Source organism: Sceloporus occidentalis, unplaced genomic scaffold, assembly GCF_023333645.1.
Source record: "Sceloporus occidentalis isolate IW3139 unplaced genomic scaffold, rSceOcc1.0.p SCAF_5, whole genome shotgun sequence".
Lineage (NCBI taxonomy): Eukaryota > Metazoa > Chordata > Lepidosauria > Squamata > Phrynosomatidae > Sceloporus > Sceloporus occidentalis.
In genome coordinates this window covers 133,667,785-133,690,402 of record NW_028316985.1, presented here as the reverse complement: position 1 = coordinate 133,690,402, position 22,618 = coordinate 133,667,785, and the positions used below count along the sequence as shown (strand labels likewise).

The 22,618-nt window shown below is 39.1% G+C and overlaps 1 protein-coding gene across 6 annotated transcripts in view; it reads left to right on the top strand.

The window, feature by feature from the left end:
- Nucleotides 1–22,618, top strand: part of LOC149312848 (palladin-like) — a 288,974-nt gene that overhangs the window by 93,330 nt on the left and 173,026 nt on the right. For all 6 annotated transcript variants that reach the window (XM_089525522.1, XM_089525520.1, XM_089525521.1 and 3 more), the window contains 3 exons: nucleotides 17,983–18,161; nucleotides 20,130–20,190; nucleotides 22,015–22,120. In XM_089525522.1, the coding sequence (XP_089381648.1) occupies nucleotides 17,983–18,161; nucleotides 20,130–20,190; nucleotides 22,015–22,120 (346 nt within the window). The remainder of the gene's footprint in view (nucleotides 1–17,982; nucleotides 18,162–20,129; nucleotides 20,191–22,014; nucleotides 22,121–22,618) is intronic.

The window sequence follows — 22,618 nt, the reverse complement described above, 5'->3', positions numbered from 1 at the left end:
GAAGAAGGTTCCAGGAGTGAGGGGCAGCAAGTGAAAAGGGGTGAATCCGAGATGGGGCAGAGGAAATCCTGGGCTGAGACAGCAGACCTTGACTACCAGAACGGAGGGCCCTGGTGGGAAGGTGAGGAGAAAGAAGGTCTGATAAGTAAGGAGGGGCCAGTCCATGGAGGGCTTTAAACGTCGACAGCAGGAGCTTGTACTGAATACGGAGGGGAGGAGGAGCCAGTGAAGGGATGCCAACGCAGGAGAGAATTTAATTATAATTAAATTTAAATATTTAAATTGTAATTTAAATATTTAAATTTAAATTTATTATATAATTACTATAATTTAAATAGAAATTTAAATTATAATTTAAATAGAAATTTATGTCACTATCATGGAGACAACCATGACCTATGTCCCTTGTCATTATATGCTCTCCATTCTAAATCCAGTTGTTAGGCCCAATTAGGGTAGCCCCATTGAGTTATTCAGTGGGCTTACTATAATCTGAATTTACTATTGGATTCAGATCTTTAAACTTAGTTTGAGCTGGGTATATCTTTCAAATAAAGGGTCTTCCTCTCTAAAATAATAAGTATGGCTACTCTATAGAAAAATGTATGTAAACAGCAATCCTTTTAGAAAATTTAAATGGAAATCACTCTCTGCAATTAATAAGTGAATGTTGTAATTTAATAGTAGAAAATTTTCAAAGTATATACTTGCAAAGATCTCCAAACATCCATACAAGGTTTATCTTATTTTAGAGGTTTTACTTAAACCTAGTGTCTGATAATGACTGAAAGTACTGTAATTTTGTTGGTCTATGTAATTCAGCTCTCTGCAAAGGATTAGACTGGTGGACAGAATCTCTTGTAACCTTTTCTTCAATGCTGTGCAAGAAGATCTGTTTCTTAGTCTTACCGAATGAGCAGCAACTGTATAGATGCCTTCTGTTCAACATGCAGACTTAAAACTACATTATTTAGAGCCTGTTATCTAAACCTTTTGGCAGTGCTCAACTTTCACATGAACATTTTCTGTGTTATGCAGCAGTAAAGCCCATCAGTGCAGGAATAAAGAAAGAGTGGTCCTTGTGTTTTTTCTTCACATAATTTTGTAAGGTAGCTCAGGAGAAGAGGTCAAAGCATTGTTCTACATAAATGTTTAAGTTTCATTTGTTTTAACTTTTCATTAATGAAATTGTATTGCTTATTGAGAATCAGCTAGTTCACTTGTGTTCATTTGTCTATTGTTTTCACTGGGAGATGCAGCCAGTATCCTGATGCATGTGACCTTTCTTTCAAATTGCAATCTGTCAAATTGCATGACATTTCTTCCAAGGCATGAGGCATGCCCAGTTGCACAGAAATAGGACTAAGGGTATAATTTATAGGCAAATAAGCTATATTAACTAAAATATGATCTCATATTCAAGTAGTAAATGACACATATTATTCCTAAGCCTTGAAGTAAAGAGTCATACTGCCTCAATGTTTATCATCATCATCCACTTTATTTATATCTTGCCTTTTCCCCAAGACTGCGACTCAGGGTGGCTTACACTTTAAAAAGATTATGTGATCAAACTCTAAGAAAACGTCTTTACATAGCTCAACATTAAAAGAAGAGCTTCTATTCTTGTTGCGTGCCTTTAAGTTGTTTTGGATTTAAGACAGTCCTAATGTGAACCTATCAAGAGATTTGCTTGCCAAGATTTATTCAGAGGGAATTTGCTATTGCCTTCCTCATAGACTGATAGAGTGTGACTTGTCCAACATTATTCAGTGGATTTCCATGAGTGGGGATTCAAACTCTGGTATCCCAAAGTCCTAGTCCAACATTGAAACCACTACATCACACTGGCTACTGTACAGTAAAATTGCTTCTGCTGAACACTATATATCTAGAATTCACCAGGCCAAGTCTATGTCCCATATTGCTCTTATTTATTTGATTTTTATGCCAGTTTTCTCCCAAAATTGGGTCTTAGCATGGCTGAGATCTAGATGTTTCTGAAACACTTGAATATTTCCAGATGTCTCAGTATTTGCAGTGCCACTTCTCTTGAACTCTAATGATTCTGAAAAGGTTCCTTTCCCTAGTTTTTGATTAAGTACTGAGAATAAATCTAATGAATGGTGAAAGGCTTTTCATTTTTGGAATTTATTTGTTTCAATGCATGACCTGCAAGACCTGGAAAATCCAGTCCTATCTGGCTCATATTTGCCAAGTCTGAGAGGGAAGGGCTCTAACTGCAGATAGAAAGGCTGTTCCTAGGACTGGCCTTCCCATGAAAAAGGGTGAATTCTCTTGTCCAAGGAAGGGACAAGATCATAAAGGATGGTGGGTCATTTTGTATTTTTTATTTTATTAACATATTTATATCTTATTTTTTGTTTATTTATTTATTTATATTGGTATCCTGCCTTTGAATGGGGATTCAAGACGGCTAACAACATATTTAAAGCAGTACAAATACAAAGTTTTAAAAATAATTAAACAATTTATAAAGTTAAAACATTAAAGATTTAAAATATTAAAATGTATCAAAAATTCTATACAAGCCTTAAAAAACTGAGTCATACAGCACCCAACCATTGTCAATCTGAAAAAGCATGGCAGGACAAAGATGTTTCTACCTGTCACCAAAAAGAGAGTAGGGCTGAAACCATCTTGGCCTCTCTATGGGGATTGTTCCAAAGTCTTGAGACAGCCATAGAGAAGGCCCTATCCCTTGTTGCCACCAGACAAACCTGAGAGGGTGGTGGGACAAAGAGAGGGGGCCCTCTCTAGATGGTCTTAGAGCTTTGCTGGGCTCATAAAGGTAGTTACAGTCCTTCAGATAACCTGGATCCAAGCCATATTGGGCTTTATAGGTCAAAACCAGAACTTTGACATTAACTAAGAAATCATCCGAATTATTTGAAAACAACTACAAGCGTATGTGGAAAAAAGTTACTCAAGATTTGGATAGATGGACAAAACTGAATTTATCTTTTCTTGGCAGGATAGCTTCAATTAAAATGAATATCCTTCCACAGTTTATGTTTCTTTTTCAAAACTTGCCCATTATTAAAGACGATAAGCCATTTATATTGTGGGAACGGGAGATCTTTAAGTTTATTTGGAAAGGAAAAAAACCCCGGATAAAAAGAATAATAATGAAGGATCTGAAAGAAAATGGTGGTCTTAGTGTTCCTGATTTGAGGATTTATTATTACGCATGCGTTTTAGAGTGGATTAAGAACTGGATTAATTTTGAGGACCAAGATTTACTAAAGTTGGAAGGTGCCGATTTAAGATATGGATGGCATGGGTATTTGTGTTACGATAGGAAAGAAAAACATAATGACTTCGTTAACCATGTGGTCAGAAAATCGTTATATTCAGTTTGGATAAAGATTAAAAAGAAATTTTACACAAAAATACCATCATGGACCTCCCCACAAGAGGCGTGGGGATATGGGAGAGAACAAGCTCACAGGACAGTCAGATACAAAAATCTGTTAAGATGGGAAGGCGACAATCCGCAAATACTTTCAATACAACAACTGAAAGATCTCGGTTATAACATGAACTGGTTTACATATCATCAACTGTCAGAGAGATTAAAGATAGATTTGAAAACATCTGGAATAGAGGGAAAAGAAAACGAGTTGGATAAGATACTAACTTACTCTAAGGAATCAACTATAGCTAAGATGTACAAATTATTGTTAAAAAGAGAAACAGAATCTGAAGTGATTAAAGAAACCTGCGTAAAGTGGGCACAAAACTTTGGATACTCCATTCCCCTAGAAATTTGGCAAAGAGTGTGGGGTCAAGATTTAAAATTTACTGATAGTATGGACATAAAAGAAAACTTTTATAAAATGTTATATCGCTGGCATTACGCTCCCAATAAATTAGCAAAGATGTCAGGCAACAATATCAGTTGCTGTTGGAAGTGCCAAAGTAAACAAGCATCTTTTTATCATGTATGGTGGACATGTCCGCAGACCAATAAATTCTGGAAAGAGGTACACGAAAACACGCAAAAAATACTACAAATTAAGATTAAATTTAAACCAGAAAGTTTTTTATTGAATATCATAACAGATAAACAAGAACGTAAAAACTTGAAATTCTTATTGTACGCTTATACAGCTGCAAGACTATGCTTCGCCCAGAAATGGAAGGACAAAAATATTCCATCAATCCAGGAATGGCTAGAAAAATGGTTAAATATGGCTCAGCTAGATAAATTGACTATGTTAAGAAAAGACAGCTGGTCTCAGGAATGGGAAACGAATTGGAAAAAATTATATGTCTTTGTAGAAAAAATAAATGTAAAATAAGGGGGAAAAAAAAACAGGTGTTAAATATGGATAAAGGTCAGGAACGTAATGTACGTGAAATTTATGTTGGGACTGTAAAGAACGAAGGGTTTTAAATACAATGTGTGTACTGATAATAACAGAGGAACATATTTCCGTTGGGAAAGAGAAATTAATAAGAAAAGAAAATTATGGTTTAATAGACAATTTAAATGAAAAGAAAGTACTAATTTAATACAAGGTTACCTTAATTGCAGAGCTTGTTGGGAAAATCTCCTCGTGTTTAGAGACATAATGCAGAGAGGGGAGGGTTAGGGAGGTTATTATAGGGGAGAAAAGCGAAAAGATCAGGATGAAGATATCGGACATCGTAAGATCATTGTATAAGAACTCGTATAAAGAACTTGTAAATTTTGTGACATCTTGATCAAATAGAAGAAATCAAAACCAGAACTTTGAATTTTGCTTAGAAATAGACTAGTAGCTAGTAGAGCTGTGGCAACAAGGGAATTGTATGCTTTTTGTAGCCAGCTCCAGTTAACAACCTGGCTGCAGCGCTTTGGGTCAACTGAAGGTTTTGAGCATTTTTCAAAGGCACTCCCACTTACAGTAATCCAAATGGGATGTAACCAAAGCATGTACCATTATGGGCAGATTCAATTTCTTCAAGAATGGACACAGTTGGTGCCCTAACTTTATCTGTGCAAACGCCCCCCTGGTCATTGGTGAAACCTGGGTCTCTGGCTCAGAATTGAATCCAGGAGTACCCTCATATTCTGAACCTGCATTTTAAGGAGGAGAACAAACACCATCTAACACAAACTGAATCCCCATTCCCAGAGCTCTCTTTCAAATGACCAGGAGCACCTCTGTATGGTCTGGATTAAACTTCAATTTGCTTGTCCTTATCCATTCCATTACAGCTGCCAGGCACCAGTTTAGCACAGGAGCAACCTCTTTGGAATTAGGTGGAATGGAGTGATAGAACTGGATGTCATTAACATGACTCCAAAACTCTGGACAACTTCTCCCAGCAGGTTCATGTAGATGGTAAATAGCATAGGGAACAAGTCTGAACCCCGAGGGATCCTACAGGCCAGTGACCAAGAAGTCAAACAGGAATCCCCCCCAGCACCACCCTCTAAGAGTGCTCCTCCAAGAAATAATTGAACTACTGCACTACAGTACCTCCAATCCTCATATGACTCTTTGGATTCAGCAGGAGTCCTTAGAGCAAGGTATGGAGGAAGAGGAACTGACATGGAAGGGTTTGAGCAAGTAATGGAAGGGGAGAAGTTGGTTATGTGCTTTCTCTTGAATCAGATAACAGGAAATCTTGTGTCAGTCCTACTGCTGATGGTGTCTAAGACCAACAGAGGTCACAGGTGTTGCTAATGTAGCTATTTGGGACCCATTCACACTCCAGAATTATAGTGCTGTTATTCTACTAACTGCCATGGCTCTGTCCTGTGAAATCTTGAGTTTGGCTGTTTAGGAAGGGGCACTTAGAATTCCCAGCCAGGGAATTCTGGTGCCTCACCAAACTACAGACCCTAAGATTCCATAGGGCAGAACCAAGACAGTTAAGGTGGAACAGTAGCACTATAATTGTGTAGTGCGGATGGGCCATTGTATTCTTTTTGCCTATATTTGGATTATATTTCTATATACATACTGTTAGGCACTAGTAGAAATTATTATCTGATGTCTGATTTAAGGACACATATATTAATATTTATATTACTACTTTGATATTATCTTTTGTTGTTCAAACTAAACCCAGCTTTCCAGTGACAGCTAGATGTTTAATAACAAATGGAAATCCTAGGTATCCCACAGTATCTCATAATGCAACCTATCTGTGGGTAAAGGGGACAAGTATCCATGGCCTTAATTCTGCTACAATTTGTGTACTGATGTACCTCTTGAGGTCAGTAAACATACTTTGGTAACTGTGCATCAGTCATCCCTTTGATACTTTGATTTTAAAAACAGTGTTGACTTGTCTGTTGATAAGATTTTTTTACCATGCTGTGTCACACATGAGCCAAGATAGCTTTTAATGGAAAAAAAAGTTAAACTATATAGGAAGTTGCCTTACACAAAGGCAGAATAGTGCTCTGTCTATCTTCCTACTGTTTACAAGGCTGAGTGGTAGCAGCTTTCTGGGACTTACAGGAGTCTTTCCTACCATTTTCTCAAAATGGCAAGGATTTTCCTTCTACTAAGCACAGTTCTATAAAAAATAACTGTTAATATAGCGTTTGTTGGGAGTAAGAAATCTTTCCACACATTTAGCTTCAGAGCTCTGAAAATTCATTCTTTGGATTACAGTTCCCAGAGTCCTCTAGGAAACCTGGCCATTCTACGATCTCTGGTGCATAAAGTAACTTTTCTAATCTTTGCTATGCTTATAAACTTTGCTATAGGTCAAATGTAGCTGCCAAAAGAATGTATTTGTCATTATCTTTTTATGAGGGGCAGCAAGTAAGAAAGAGGATGCTTTTTACTGGAGCTTCTACTGCTGGCTTGGGTGCAAGTCTTTTAAATTTCAGAGTCCTCCTGAAGAAAATGTGAACCTTGTATCCATAAAACATGATCTAATCTTTTTTTTAGACGTAATTGCCTTATTCAAAAAAATGTATTCATGGAGTTTTACTTTACAACACAAGTGTCAGTATAAACCCAACTGAAAAATTATTTAGACTTTAGAAAGGTCAAACTGTGGTGTATGTTTAAATTAAAGGACAAATTTCCTAGTGTGTGAGAAAAGATGCCACCATAGAGAAAGTAACAGTAAAAAGGACAAAAAGGCAACATTACTAGATATAAAGTTGTATTTTCATTTACAGTTTATGTCGGCTCACATCTTGTAGTGGACAAAATTGTATTTCTCTTCTTGTCCTTTGATTTCAGAATAACAGCCATGTTAAATGATCTTTTAAAAGAGTGTGCCAAGAGGGCATTCATTGTACTTTCATGATATTTGCCAAACACAGTCTACAGTAGACTTATGCATTAAATAAAATTTTGAACTACAGTAGGCCCTTGGTATCCATGGGTTCCATATCCATGGAGTGGAGCAACCATGGATTGAAATGGAGAAACATTTATTTTATTTTATTTTATTTTAAACCTGCGATGGCCAGGCTGAAAAGCAGCTCCAGAGCACCAGTGGAGGCTGTGGAAAGAGGCTTTGGGATGGGAAAGTTGATAAGGTAAGTAACAGAGTCAGGAGAGGGTTTAAATACTGGCAGAACCTTCATGATAAGTATATGTGAAACACTGCAGGCAGAATGCCTTTTTGGTGCCCAGACCTTGATACCCAGGTAATTTTAAGTGTTATATAACAACTTGAGCACCCACGGTTTTTGATATCTGTTGTGGGTTCCGGAACTGCCCCCCTCCTGTGGATACTGACCCTGGTGACACAGTGGTTAAATGCCTGTACTGCAGCCACTCACTCGCAAACCATAAGGTTGTGAGTTCAATACAGTGCGCCCGCGCCATACGCGGGCGCACCATACGTGGCCTTGAGCATACGCGCTCAAGCTGCGGGGCAGAAGGGATGGCGCGTCCCATTCAATTTCCAATGGGGCTTGAGCATAGGCGGAATTCGCCTTACGCGGAGGGATCCGGAACGGATCCCCCGCGTAAGGCGAGGACAGACTGTACTAGCCATGGGCTCAGGCTTGACTCAGGAGATTACCGCACTGGGGTAAAAACGTTGCCCAATGTGTTCTCACGGGCGCGAGCATGCAGCGTGATGGGAACCCAATGGGGCCCAGAATGCTAGTTTACTGCACGGTGGAATGCCGCCATTGCCGCCAGGCGTTCCCATTGGGTTCCCAGTGTGTTCCAGGAGATGCCATTTCTGGGGTCAGTTTCAAAGCGTTTCCAGAAATGGCGTCTCCTGGAACACATTGGGAACCCGATGGGAACGCCCAGCGGCGACGGTGGCGTTCCGCCATGCAGTAAACTAGCATTCTGGGCCCCATCGGGTTCCCATCACGTTCCATGCTTGCGCCCGTGAAAACGCATTGGGGAACGTTTTTACCCCAGTGCGGTAATCTCTTCAGGCTTGCATCCTTCCAAGGTCACTAAAATGAATACCCAGCTTGTTGGGGGCAATTAACTTACACATTGTAAACCACTTAGGGAGTGCTTAAGTGCACTGATAAGCAGTATAGAAATGTACTTGCTGCATGCTGTTGCTGGGGCTCACTGTAGTTGTTTCCTCTTACATCTTTCACTATTGTTTCCTCTTTCACTATTTCAAATCCTTGATACATAATCTTGTTATTTGACATATGTCCATACATTTTTACAACTGGAGAGCTGTTTGGTTGTAAATACTCAAGTGAGGAAGAGACACCCTGTTTTATCCATTCAGACGGGGAAAGAGGATCTGGCTTTCTGTCTCTTGATAATAAAAGTAAAATGAGATTGCCATAGCTCCAGTCATGTACAGAGTTTGTTGTTCCAGCACTCAATTGATTTCACTGCATTTAGGCACCTGTGATTATTTTTCTTTCATCTTATTGAAACCAGGCTGGCACTACCATTAGGCAAATTGAGGCAGCTGCCACAGGCAGCAGATCTAGCATGTTATTAACAGACAGAAAATTATTAATTGTTTAATATATATCATTGTTAATTTTTTATTGCAAAACAAGAAAAGAGACACTTGTGGAATTTTTTTTCCTCCTCGGATATTAAAATAATTTAATTAGCCTTGGGAAATATACAACTTGATTTGAGAAGGGCAGTGGTATCTTTTGGTGCCCTCTCTCGTGCATGACACTCCATCAAGGTAATATTAATCAATGAAGCCTTAAAGGGTGGTTTATACAGCTTGTAAGATTCCACATTTCTGTGTTCCAGCTTAGACTAATTAATCTAAACAAAACAGTTTTGCTCAGCATATCTTCTTATATGGGTGTCCCTGAATTTTGACAACTTTTGCTTCTATCTTCCTCACAGACATGTTTGATGAGGTCGTGAGAGAGGAGGCTAAGCTGGCAACTTTTCTGCTTTCTTTCCACTAGTGGGGAAAATCTTTTAATTTAGAGAGGCTTTTACTCATTAATTGGTTGTTTTGTCTTTTAATGATGGGCGATACATGTTTCTTTCTTGTAATGTTTTAAAATGCTTTTAAATTATTTTAATTTGGTGTCTGGTTTAATATGATGGTAGAAGATGCTGTCTCTTTAACAAATATCTCACAACACTGGAAGCATTGGGATGGCACTATGAAGGGAAACTATCAATGCTAGAAAGGTTCTCAGGCGTTGGTAAAGGGACTAAAGGGAGTCAAAGCAATAAATCCATCTAGACTTCAAATATATTCAAATTAAAGTTTGATTTGGTTTCTGGAATGTTATCTGCCTTTTGTTTTTGGTTACATATTCTTAACATTACATCAGTCAAATATTGTGCAAGAAGGAGACTCTTTACATGGCATATGATTTCATAGGAAATACTCCTGCAGGGAGAGTTTGTCATGTGGGTATCTTGGAAGAACCAGCTCAAATTGGCCTTGGTGACATAATGCCATCTCAGAATAAACACAGAAGACTTTGTCTGGATCCACTTTTGTGACAGAATCTTCCCTGACCTGGAGAGATGTTAGCAAAAGGCTGACTGATTTATTTTATTTCATTTTTTTCGTCAGTAAAAAAAGAAGTTTCATTTCTTATTATTTATCTTCTGGAGGTTGTTTTAGTTGAAGAAAAGTAGTGTATTATTTAGTGAGCTGAATGAGCAAAACAGGTCCCCACTGTGCTTATGGACTCCTTAGGACTGAAAAGGGGAAAAAAAATATTTCTTGTATTTATTGGTAAATCATTGCTGGAATGTCCAGTTAACTAACTTGGCACTGCCAAGTGTTCTTGCCATAGCAATTTCTACTGGGAACAAAATGTAATTGGGACATTCTCCTGCCAGCATACAGGGTCATAATATAGCATCACAGGGAATTTCATGCATTCTTTAAGGGCTTCCTTGGATTCAGCAGCCCTGAAAGCCTGAGTCCCTGACAAGGCTGTACTATGTAGGGAAAGGGACTTACATTTCAATGTGATTCTGTAATTTTTAAAAAATGTACATAAGTATCATGATGCAAGAGAAGACAGTACTACTTTAAAATATATAATTATAAAATTTTAAAAATTAACAATTTTAAGAGTTAAAATCATTATGAATTAAAATGTAGCATGTTAAAATACAAACCTTAAAATTTAAATTGAACATCTTTTAAAACCCAGCCCTTATCAGCTTGAAAAGGCCTGTCAGCACAAGAATGTCTATCTGCTGCTGAAAAGATAGCAGGGATGGAGCCATCCTGGCCTTTCTAAGGAGGGAATTCCAAAGCTTGGCACTGACACTTAAATGACTATGCCAAAGAAACCCTTTTGTAATATTTCTATAATTCTTTTAAATCCTCCTGTAATTTGGCACACGGTAGAGAGTTTTATCCCATTTTAGATTTCTCGTTGATATGTATGGATATCATGATTTTATTGTGTCTATATAGATATTTGGTCATTATTGTATTCTGTCTTTGTACTGGCTGTATGCTGTAATAAATTTGCTGCAAAGCTTGGGAGCAACCACTGAGAAGGGCCTCTCTCATGTTTCCACCAAACAAGCCTAAGAGAGTGGTGGGACAGAGAGAAGGGCCTCTCCAGATGATCTCAATACCCTAGTGGGCTTGTAAGGGGAAATACAGTCCTTCAAATTACCTGGACCCAAGCCATATAGGGTTTTATAGGTCAAAGCCAGCACTTTGAATTGTGCCCAGAAATGGACTGGCAGCCAACGGAGCTGTCACAACAAGGGAGTTGTATGCCCCCTGTAGCCAGCTCCGGTTAACAATCTGGCTGCAGCTCTTTGGTTCAACTGAAGTTTCTGAGCACTTTTCAAAGGCAATGTTACATAGAGTGCATTACAGTAATGTGAACAGGATATAACCAAGGCATATACCACCATGGCCAGATCTGACTTCTCCAGGAATGGGTACCATTGGTGCACTAGCTTTAACTGTGCAAATGCATTCCAGGTCACTACCAAACTTTGACTTCGAAGTCTGCTCTCAATCCAGAAGTATTCCCAAACTACAGACCTGAGTTTTCAGGGGGAGTGTAACCCCATCTAACACAGGCTGAATTCCTATTCCCAGATCTGTCTTGTGACTGACCAGGAGCATATCTGTCTTGTCTTGATTAAGCTTCAATTTGTTTGCCCTCATCTAGTCCATTGTTAGGCAACTTCTATCCAATTTTTCTCAAAACAGTGAAAAATTAGCACTATACAACCATTTCCCATGTAATCAAGATTCAACTGAAGAAGATTGGGTTAATGTTTTGTATTAAAATAATCATGCCGATTGTTTAACTGCTGGAATGTGGAAGCTGCGTCATTGCAAGTGATTAGCAGGAGTCTAATAAGTTTTGCTTTTGTCTTTGCTCATCCTAGGCAAGTGATGCCCAGACCAAAGTTATTTGCTTAGGTTTCCCACCATTGTTCCCTTCTTAAACATAGAGTCTGGCCTGATCCACAGCCCATTTATGCTATATTTATTTAAATGAAAGGATCTCGGATACAATAAAACATTGTTCATCCTCTCTGTCCTCCTTATAATCAAAATAAAGTTCAGTAGAGAAGGTTTTGTAAAATCAAGCACTTGGCAGTTTAGAAATTGTAGTGTGAGTGGCCACTACAGCGAAGAGAAAAGGATGGATTGTACAAAAAAGATTGACAGCTTACCTCACAGGATACATTTGTTTCCAGCCTCTGTTTGTAAAACTAGGCCAAATGAGGCTACTGAGTAAACAAAGGAAGTTTATTAGTTGCATACAGAAGTGATATGTTCTTTCTGGGCACAATGGGACACACAATGGGAGCTGGTTGGGCTTTAATTACAAGAAAGGAATGGTATAATGTTTTGCTTCAATCCATCATGGTTTCCTAGCCTTGAGGGATGCAGAGTTTATTCTTTCTTCTGCATGGAAAGAACTGTATACATACTTTTTCATTAGCATGAATGGAAGTCACTCCGCATGCATAAGCCTATTGTACCTTGATTAGAGACTATGTTGCTCTATTGTGGAGACCATCTTAAATAAAAATAAACATTATTTCACAGTGAATTCTTTTTGCCAAGGTTCATACTGTTATTTTGCTAACCATGTACAAAGAAAAAGCAGTCTTGTCATATAGCATTGTATTTGTGGAGGATCCTGTTTTGGGTACTTGCATGAGGCCACAAAGCGTAAGGCAGCCAGATAGTGGGATGATTTCATGTTATGAAATTTTACTAAAGCATATAACAGTGTGTGTGTTTATTTGTTGTTCTGTGCCTTCAAGTCATTTCTGACTTATGGTGACCCTAAGGCAAACCTCTCATAGGGTTTTCTTGACAAGATTTGCTCTGATGAGGTTTGCTATTGCTTTCCCCTGAGGCTGAGAGCATGTGTCTTGCCCAAGGTCACCTTGTGGGTTTGGTGTCTGAGCTGGGAATTGAGCCCTGGTCTCCAGAGTTGAAGGCCAACACTCAAACCTTTTCACCATACTGGCTCTCACTATAACGATGTGTGGGTGGACAATATTCTTTGATATTTATGGGAGGCTAGACTTGTCATATAAAAACAACAGGTGATGTGAAATATGTAACTGATTAGAAAGTGTTCATCAACAAGAATGGTTAATATGGCCTAAATCCATTTGCTGGGCTCAACTAGGGTAGTCCCATTGAATCAGTGTTAAGAAACAGGACTAGCAGTTCGATAAAACTATAAAACATTAACTCTTTTCAGTCACTGTTGAGCAAATAAAACTAATGGCTGGCCAATAAACAAAAGAAACAGCATCATTTATATACCGCTTCATACCGAATAAACAGTGTCTAAGTAGTTTATAACTGTAAGCTAAATTGCCCCCAACAATCTAGGTACTCATTTTAGCGACCTCGGAAGGATGCAAGCCTGAGTCGAGCTTGAGCCCTTTTGCTGGTCTTGAACTCGCAATCATGGTTTTTTGAGTGAGTGGCTGCAGTACAGGCATTTTACCACTGCGCCACCAGGGCTCATAGCCTCTTTCTTCCCCCAATCTGCATGTGTCTGTTTCAGTGTACAAAATCACCCAGTGCACATATGCCTGCATAAATTGGGTAGAGAGGGAGCATTCTGTTGCATTGTCATAGGCATCTCACTTATCCATGTTTGTTGTGTGGGTAGCAAAAAATGGCCTTTACAAGTGTTACATCAATTATGAGGTGCCAAAAAGTGGTCGGTATTTCAGGGGAACATCAGTCTTCTCAGAATTGTCTGCCTAAAAACTGAATCTACTATGTGATCACTTGAAATTTGTTTTCTTTTTTTTTAGTGCATATTCACATTTTCTGCATCAACTTTATTAACTATTAAATCAAGATTCCTGAAAAATTCTGGAAAAAATCAAGTAATTGACTGTTCAGTTATGCCTTACCATTGAATCATAAATTGCTCACAAGCTTTCAAGCCACATACAGACTCTTGCCCCAAACCTCAAGCCTATTTGTAAACAAAGTGGGTAGGGAACATTTTCTTATTTTAAAGGAAATGTAGCTACTGCAGATTAATTATTTTGGGGTACGTCAAAGTCATTAAGATATGAATGTGATCAATAAACTGAATTTTTATTATACCACCTTAAGGTGAAATTTGCAATAAAAGCTGTTTTTCTACACCCAAACGAAAGATTTTTATCTGACAGTTTTAAGTCAGTATATAACAGATATTTTGTAAATGTTTACTGCTTGATTGTAGATCCTTGATATTCTCTCTCTCTCTCTCTCTCTCTCTCTCTCTATATATATATATATATATATATATATATATATTGATCAGGAAATTAACAGAATTTGTTGTCTTAAGATTGGTAAAGTACATTTCAACCACATTGCATCCATGTGAAATTATAATGGGCAACTAAACTAGTTAATTGGATAGTACATTGTGATACAAGTGGCTTACAGACAGCCATTCCTTGAAAACATTCTATTTCCCGGTGGAAGTGAAATGGTATGCATCAAAGCTAAAATATTTCTTTGTGAGAAAGCTGATGACCAACTTCTCTGATATTGAAAGACAAGATTATGAGAATACTAAATGTTGTATAAAAACACTACTGTGGAAGACTGTGTCTTGCATGCAGAAATTCAGTCTGGTAGGTTGGAGAAAGACACCTGTTTGAAAACTGAAGATCCAGTGCTTCTCATTCTTGACTAGAGGTAGGCAATTTTGTGTTCTTCATGTATTTTGGACTACAAGTCATACCACATGGGGTATGAGGATTATGAGAGCTGTAGTCCAACAACACCTGGAGAGTACAAATACAACAGTCTGGTACAGGCCATTACTAACTAAGGCCTGTTACAGACTGCCAAAATAAAGCTGCTTCAGGTCTCTTTGGAGGTATGCTATTTAAATGATGCTTGGGTCCTAAGAGTCCGGAGGTCGCGCCAAAGCCACACTCCATTCCTAAGCACTGGAGTGCAGCTTTGGTGCAGCTTCCAGATTCTTAGGATGCATGCATCATTTAAATAGCATACCTCCAAAGAAACCTGAAGCAGCTTTATTTTGGCAGTCTGTAACAGGCCTAAATGAACTAATTGTTTGACTCAGTAAGATGAGTTTCCCCATCCTACAGGTTGAATGCAAAACTTGGGAAGAGCTGTCAGACATGTCAAAGAAACATTCTTGGAAGTCAGTAGCCAACCTGACATTTAATAGTTATCCATTTCAGGATTACCTTTTTTTTCTGCAGTCATATGAAATAATAGTAAGGAACACTGTGGCGGTGGGAGTTGCAGTAGGTTTTTTTTGGCATGAGGAAGCAAATTCTCATTTTGTTTTTTAATGGGAACATAGGCTAGCATTTCATATGTATTTGCTTTGATTGAAATTTGGTCTGCAAGCCTTGTTTGGAAAAGGAAGGGCACGGCTAGTAAAAATGAATTATAAGTCTTGTGTGAGAAGGGGTATCTGCTGTGTGACATGATCTATCTTGCTAGATTTAACCTCCACATTCTACACTTTCAAGGGCTTGTAGCATATAATATACAATATAATTGCATCTCTTAGGTATCTTTGAGGTACTAAGAGGTGGAATAGGAACAAATACTGAGACTGTGTTTTGCAATAGATTTTAGGACTTTGTAACTTCTTTTCAATTTACTGCAAGTTACTGTTTAAAGCAAATTGTGAATTAACATGCCTAGCTGAAGTTTAGGGAAATGTTAATAGTCAACGTGAATGCATATCATTACTGGCTAGTCTTCCTGCACTGGAAGGATGCAAAGTTTAAAATGGAATATATTCAATTACTTTCTATTAAAGTTCCTAAATCTTCACATAGTACTTTCTCCCATACATGCATTAATATTCCTATAAGACAATGTGTACCTTGTTAGGTATAGAAATGCATATGTGCTATGCATTTTTGTTGTGGATACTGTAGTTCATTTTAGCTCCCTGCAACTTAGGAGGTATTAATATTAAATAAAAATCTGCTCAGGTTCTATCACTGCCTATTCTTATTTTCTGTATTTTCCTGACTGGTTGCAGAAGACTGTTGATCTTTAGAATCTAGATGTAGTAAGGAGGATAAAGCAATGTGGGGAAAGGAAGCAATCTCTGAAGTCACATCACTGGATTCATGAAATTCTCTAAACAGGATTTATTTAAAAACAGGCAAAATCAGGTTTTTACTCCAAAAATGTTTCACATACAAAACATTCACATAAAGTGAAACAAATTTGATACAACTTTATTATTTATTTATTTATGGTATTTATACCCCGTCCTTCAGCCCTAATGGCTATCAGAGTGGCTTACAATTAATATTTTTAATTGGACGGTTCCCTGCCCTCAGGCTTACAATCTAAAAGACATGACACAAAAGGAGAAGGACATGGTGGTGGGAAAGGGGATGAGGCCCAGTTTTCTTCTCTCCCTTTGAGGCCTGGACCAAGGCAGATGGACTGGAGGGAGGGCTCTCCTTCTTCAGGCTAGCCCTGATGGAGCTGGGCCTGCCTGTTCACTCCCTCGCATGCCAGAGGATGGCAGTTATGGAGGGAGGGCTCTCCTTCATCAGGCTAGCCCTGATGGAGCTGGGCCTGCCTGTTCACTCCCTCGCATGCCAGAGGATGGCAGTTATGGAGGGAGGAGCCTCTTACTTCAGGCTAGCCCTGATGGAGCTGGGCCTGCCTGGTCACTCCCTCGCAGGCCAGAGGATGACAGTTCTGTGCAAGTGTTTGTTACTGAATAGGCCTAAAGTGGGGTTAGGGATGTGGGCATGCACACAGTTAAGTCCTTTCACTGAGTATTGCTGTGTGCACACCAACTTCCCAGATTGATCATAAAGGCCTATGTAAGTATACACTTTGTTACAGGTATATGTCAAGCTCAGAAATATTCAGTACATGAATGGTATAGAAAACAGCAGTGTGTGAAAGCAACAACAACAACAATAATAATTGTTTCTTTCAATTATGTGCTTATGATTATCTTACTACAAAAACTAGGTTTGCATCATTATATGTATACCATAAAAGTAACTAAAATCCAAACACATTCTTTTCTGTGGATCTGAGAGTGGAGTATCCAACTGTAAAATACTCTGAAAGTTCAGATACCTGCAGCATTATAACTCTCTGGGAAGATTTTGCTTTATAGAAAGAAAGAAAGAAAGTGAATATACCCCTAGTTTTTCTGGCATCCAGAGAAAATTGAAGGTTGTTGAGAGATGCTGTTTCCCAATGCTGAGCTGTTTGGTATTTTTCCTGTAAATTATCCTTTCCCTCCTGCTACTTTGCAGTGCGTTTCCTGCCTAACACTTTGTGTTAAACTATAAATCCCATAATCACCGGTCAACACTGTTTTGGGGGGTTATAAAGTTGTTTTGGTTCTATGGGTCAGAGTAACACCTGCAACCAATCTGACAGGCTTGGTGATACTGGGCATGAGACGCCTCCAACGTGCCCGCTTTAAGTTTCTTCATACAGAGAGATGTGTGGAGTCCCATGCCCCCTCCACATTGAGAAAAGGGCTTAGCCGGCACTTAAATGTGCTCTTGCAAGTACTGGCCAAGTGCCTTTCTATGGTGCATACCATCCCAGTTGACTGACACACTGTACAAAGACAACTCATCACGTTATAACTGATTTAATCAGAGATAACAGTATTTTACATATGTTTTCACAAGTCCAGTTTGGAAAGAGTCTTTTCCAGGGCACAGGGCTTGGGGAAGAGTTCCCTTGGCCCTCTGTGGACATTATAAAGAACCTTGCTCCATGAAACTTTATTGTGTTTTTTATACATTACTGTGTTTGGTAGCATGCAGGACAGGGAATCTCAGAGCACAGTTCAATCCAGACAGTGAATCTGTTAAAAAAACTTTCACAGTGCTCTTAACCTTTATGTGCATTAAAAGTCAAGTAATAATCATAATGCATATAATGCCTCTTTATGGTGAAGTCTGAAAAAATAATGCTTTTAAAACTCATGAGTATTTTTGCTACCAGAATTCATCCTTCTCCTTGGAATACATAATTTTACTTTGTAACAGTTGTGCAACAGATGTTGATTAATTTTCTAATTTGGCTCTGTTTATATTTTATGTGGTGCATTTATCACAGGTGGTTCTGTGAAGGAAAAGAACTACAAAATTCCCCTGATATTCAGATCTCTTGTGAAAGTGGAGGACTTCACACTCTAGTTATAGCAGAAGCCTTTGAGGAAGATACAGGACGCTACTGCTGCCTGGCCTCAAATTCTGTTGGCTCTGATTCTACATCAGCAGAATTATTTGTTGAAGGTAAGGAAGCATGACCACAAAATTTACATATTAAAAATGAGATAAAGAATACTGTGTATCAATCTTCTTGGTTCCAAGAGATTTATAACAATGGCCTAGACCTGTTTAGGGCTATAAGACTGCATGCTTGTATTTGTATCATTCTCTCCTCTTCCCATGAATCTTGTAGACCAGGGTATCTCAAGGGGTCTGATTTGCAGTCTAGCAATATTTTCCCCAGTGTGCCAGGGACATGTACTGTCAGCCCTCCTTATCCACAGAATTATTATCCATGGATTCAAACATCAACAGTTTGAACAAATTAAAAAAAGTATAAGTTCCAAATAGCAAATCTTGATTTTCCATTTTATATAAGGGAAATCATTTTGCTATGCCACTGTCTTCAATGGGACTTGAGCATCCATGGATTTTGCTATCCACAGAGGCTCCTGGAACCAAACCCCAGTAAATAACAATGGCCCACTGTATGTTATTTCTGCCCCTTTTGGGACAATTGGTTCTTGCTTTCCTGGAAACTGGCAGGCAATGGCTTGAAGACTGGCGGTCATCCATGGGCCGCCTGTTTGAGTAGTACTGATATAAACCAGTGAATAAGTGGCTCAGTGTGCTCACTGCTATTCTATTTTATACAGAATGATTATTTTTTATGTAGTGAGCACTTGTTGTCTCCTTGGGTTGGTTTCAGGACCCACCATGGATACCAAAATCTTTGGATGCTCAAGTTCCATTATATACAATGGGGTAGTAAAGCATTGTTCTTCATATAAAATGGCAAAATCAAGGTTTCTTTTCAGAATATATATATTTTGAAAATATTTTCAAGCCATGGATGCTTGAATCCGTGGTTAAAAAAATTTATTGATATGGAGAGCTGAATTTCTCTCTCTCTCTCTCTCTCTCACTCTGTGTGTGTGTGTTTATAAGGTCTATATTTTGTAAAGCCTGTAACGCTGCAAGGTCTGCAACGGGTAGGGAAAGAGTGGTCCATGGGCCATATACCATTTCCCTCAAGGCCATTTGTGGGGGAGAGTAGACTTTTGAATTTTAAAAACTAAAGATACTTAAAAAATTGTCCCTGTTGCTCCTAACAGGCCAGAGCAAGCTGCATCCCTCGCAAGGTTCCATGGGAACCAATGCACTCTCTCAGCACCTTGCAGTCATCCATTTCTAGAATACAAAGATCTCAAGATATTTGAAAATATTTTTAAGTGCTGAAATGTTGGCATAAAATAAACAACAACAACAACAACAATAATAATAATAATAATAGGATTTATTTATATGCCGCCCAGTCACTGGGAATCCGGGTGGCTTACAACAGAGGAGATAATAGACGGTTCCCTGCCCTCAGGCTTACAATCTAAAAAGACACAACACAAAAGGAGAAGGGAATGGTGGGGGGGAGAGGATCAGGTCCAGCATTCTTCTCTCCCTCTGAGGCCTGGACCAAGGCAGATGGACTGGAGGGAGGGCTCTTTTTCTTAATCTAGGCCCGATGGCGTTGGGCCTGTCCTTTCACTCCTTCCCAGGCCAGAAGATGATAGTTGGAAGGAGGGAGGGGAGGGTTCTTCCTCTTCAGGTCAGATGGCGTTGGGCCTGTCCTTTCACTCCCTTTAAGGCCAGAAGATGACAGTTGGAAGGAGGGAGGGGAGGGCTCTTCCTCGTCAGACCCGATGGCATTGGGCCTGTGCTTTCACTCCTTCCCAAGCCAGAAGATGACAGGTGGAAGGAGGGCTCTTCCTCTTCAGGTCCGATGGTGTTGGGCCTGTCCTTTCACTCCTTCCCAGGCCAGAAGATGATAGTTGGAAGGAGGGAAATACGGCTCTTCCTCTTCAGGCCCAATGGGCCTATTGTATTGTGATTCTATAAGCATAGGAAGTAGGGGTCTTTAGGCTTTGTTTTGGAGCACTGCAGATTTCCATGCCACCTTTCATCATCCCTAAACATGCTGTTTTCTACCCCATCCAGGTGCCAGCTCCTCAGATTCTGACAGTGAAATTTTTAGATCAAAATCTGGAGCCATGCCACAGTACGTTTACATAGGAATTATTTCTACTATTATAATGATAAAGCTATTCTGCTTCACCTAAACCTTCTTCAGTTACTCTGGGGGGTGGAAAGGTGGAGGTTAACCATTGTTAATTAACAATCAGGCTATGTTAGAATTCTTTAGTGAACTTTGAATACAGGATAACACAAGTGCAAATTCTGATTCATAGTGTTCATTTAGAGAACGTCTGTGCTGGACCTTCAAAGTAAATTTATTTGGAAGAAGTAGTCAGGCAGGTTTTTGTAATGTTGTGTCCATGTTGTTTTTTCTTTTATATTTCTATAGAAAGAAATGATCAGTTCATTATTACATCTGTCATTCTCCTGTATTTGAAACTGCATCATAGTAACCAAAGATTTGAATGCTTTTAATGAAAATGAATAAAAAATACTCTTTTTGTTTCTCTTCTGTGATAAAATGCATATGTTAAAGTATTTACAGCAAATTTTGAGTGTTTTGTTGTCACAGTGGTTAAATGCTTGTAATGCAGCCACTCACTCACAAATCACAAGGTTGTGAGTTCAGTACCAACCAGGGACTCAGGGTTGATTCAGCCTGGCATCTTTCCAAGGTTGCTAATATGAGTACCCAGCTTGCTGGGGGCAATTAGCTTACACATTGTAAACCACTTAAGTAGTGCTTAAGTGCACTGATAAGCAGTATAGAAATGTACTTGCTATTGCTATTGGTATTGCTATTATATGTGGATATATAATATCTGAATTTGCCTATATGATAAAATTGAAGCCCAGGCTCCAGTTAACCAGTTATGTTAGTGGAAGGCAATTCCTGAAAAGGTGACTTTTTCACAAACACACAGTCACATGCATTACCCAGGCACTTTCAACATTTGGTTTCAAAAGTAGGAAAGCATTTCAGGAAATAGTTTTGTGGAGTCCATAGGTCTGGGGCTGAGGGAGGGAAAAGCACTACCTTATAGTGGATGCTGCATTGGAAAGAAAATTATTTTCATGGATCTGCTTATGAGGATTCTTCTGCCAAGCATAAGTATCAAACTGGATCCTGTTCAAAAGAATTGCCCAAATAAAACATTGGTAATTTTGTAAAGGAATATTAGGTTTTAATATTTACTATATAATTCTGCTGCATTGTAAGTGTTGCATGCAGTAGTTTCAGTTCCTACTTTCTTGTTCTATCCAGATTTAGGCCCGATAGAGACCGCCCAAAAAAGGCAGTCTTCCAGTGCCTAGTTTTCTGCAGGGGGAAAACGCAGCAGACAACCTGCGTGGTTTCCCGCCAGCAGAAAAGGAACCCGCAAAAAGCGGGTTCTTTTTGCGGTGCAATACTGGTGCCATAGTGCGCCAATGGCACACTTGTGATGTCAGTATAGTGCCGTGATGTGTGGATGCTAAGTGTCCGTCATGTCACAATGGCAGCGCCCATCTGTACAGGGCACTGCCATTTTGACGTATGAAATATGTGCTAGGGTTGCGGGCCGTCTGTAAGCAACGCCCAGAGGCAACCCTAGCACGTGATCAAGACTTGCATCGAGGCCCATCTGTTCCAGGCCATAGAATACTTAAATAAGGTGGGACCTGGAGTGTGGGACAGGTGACATCTGTGGCTAGCACTGGTTGAATTAGCTTACAGTTGTAAACTGCTTAGACACTGCTTAGGTGGTATGAAAAGGTATATAAATGAAGATTGGTTTTTTTGTTTGTTTGAATTGGTCATAAGAACAGATCAGTTTTCCCCAACCTGGTTCTCTCCAGATGTTTTGGATTACAATGTGCATGTCCTGTCTGATTTTCCTTTTTCTTTTTAACTGACTGTTTTATCCAGGGCCCAGAAGAAAAGCACTTCTGTTTCTTTAACAATAGGACCTTCTGCTCCAAAGGCTGGAATCACTACAGCCGTAATCCAGCCTATTGCAGTGCCGAATCAGCAGGTAGGTATGCTTAAAGGCCCACAGGTTTACTCCTGTCCTCAGAGGCTCATATTACAGCATCGTTCAGACAAAATGATCCCCACACTTTCCACTTTCAACTCCAGTTTTAACTGCACTTTATAAAGTAGCCTTGGTCACAATGTGTCTGTATGTAGAGTCTGATGGACCACCTGTACTCTGGACCTTGCCTTATGTGGTTGATTGCAATTTGACAAGATGTGCCATTTGCATTAAAGCTATAACACTGTCTTTTATGTGTTCTTATGCATATTTATTCATATGGGACACTGTGCTCAATAGGACTTACTTCCAAGGAGAGATGGAACCTAAGAGGTGATGTGTTCCCAGAGGCCTTTGAAGGAATTTTAAGTTAGGAGTGTTCTGGCTGAATCCTATCAGGAACTATTAGATTCACAGATATAGCCACCCTTCCTTCATATTTCCTTTTTCATAGAGAAGTGACCAATACCACTTCCTCCTTGGCTACAAACACTTACA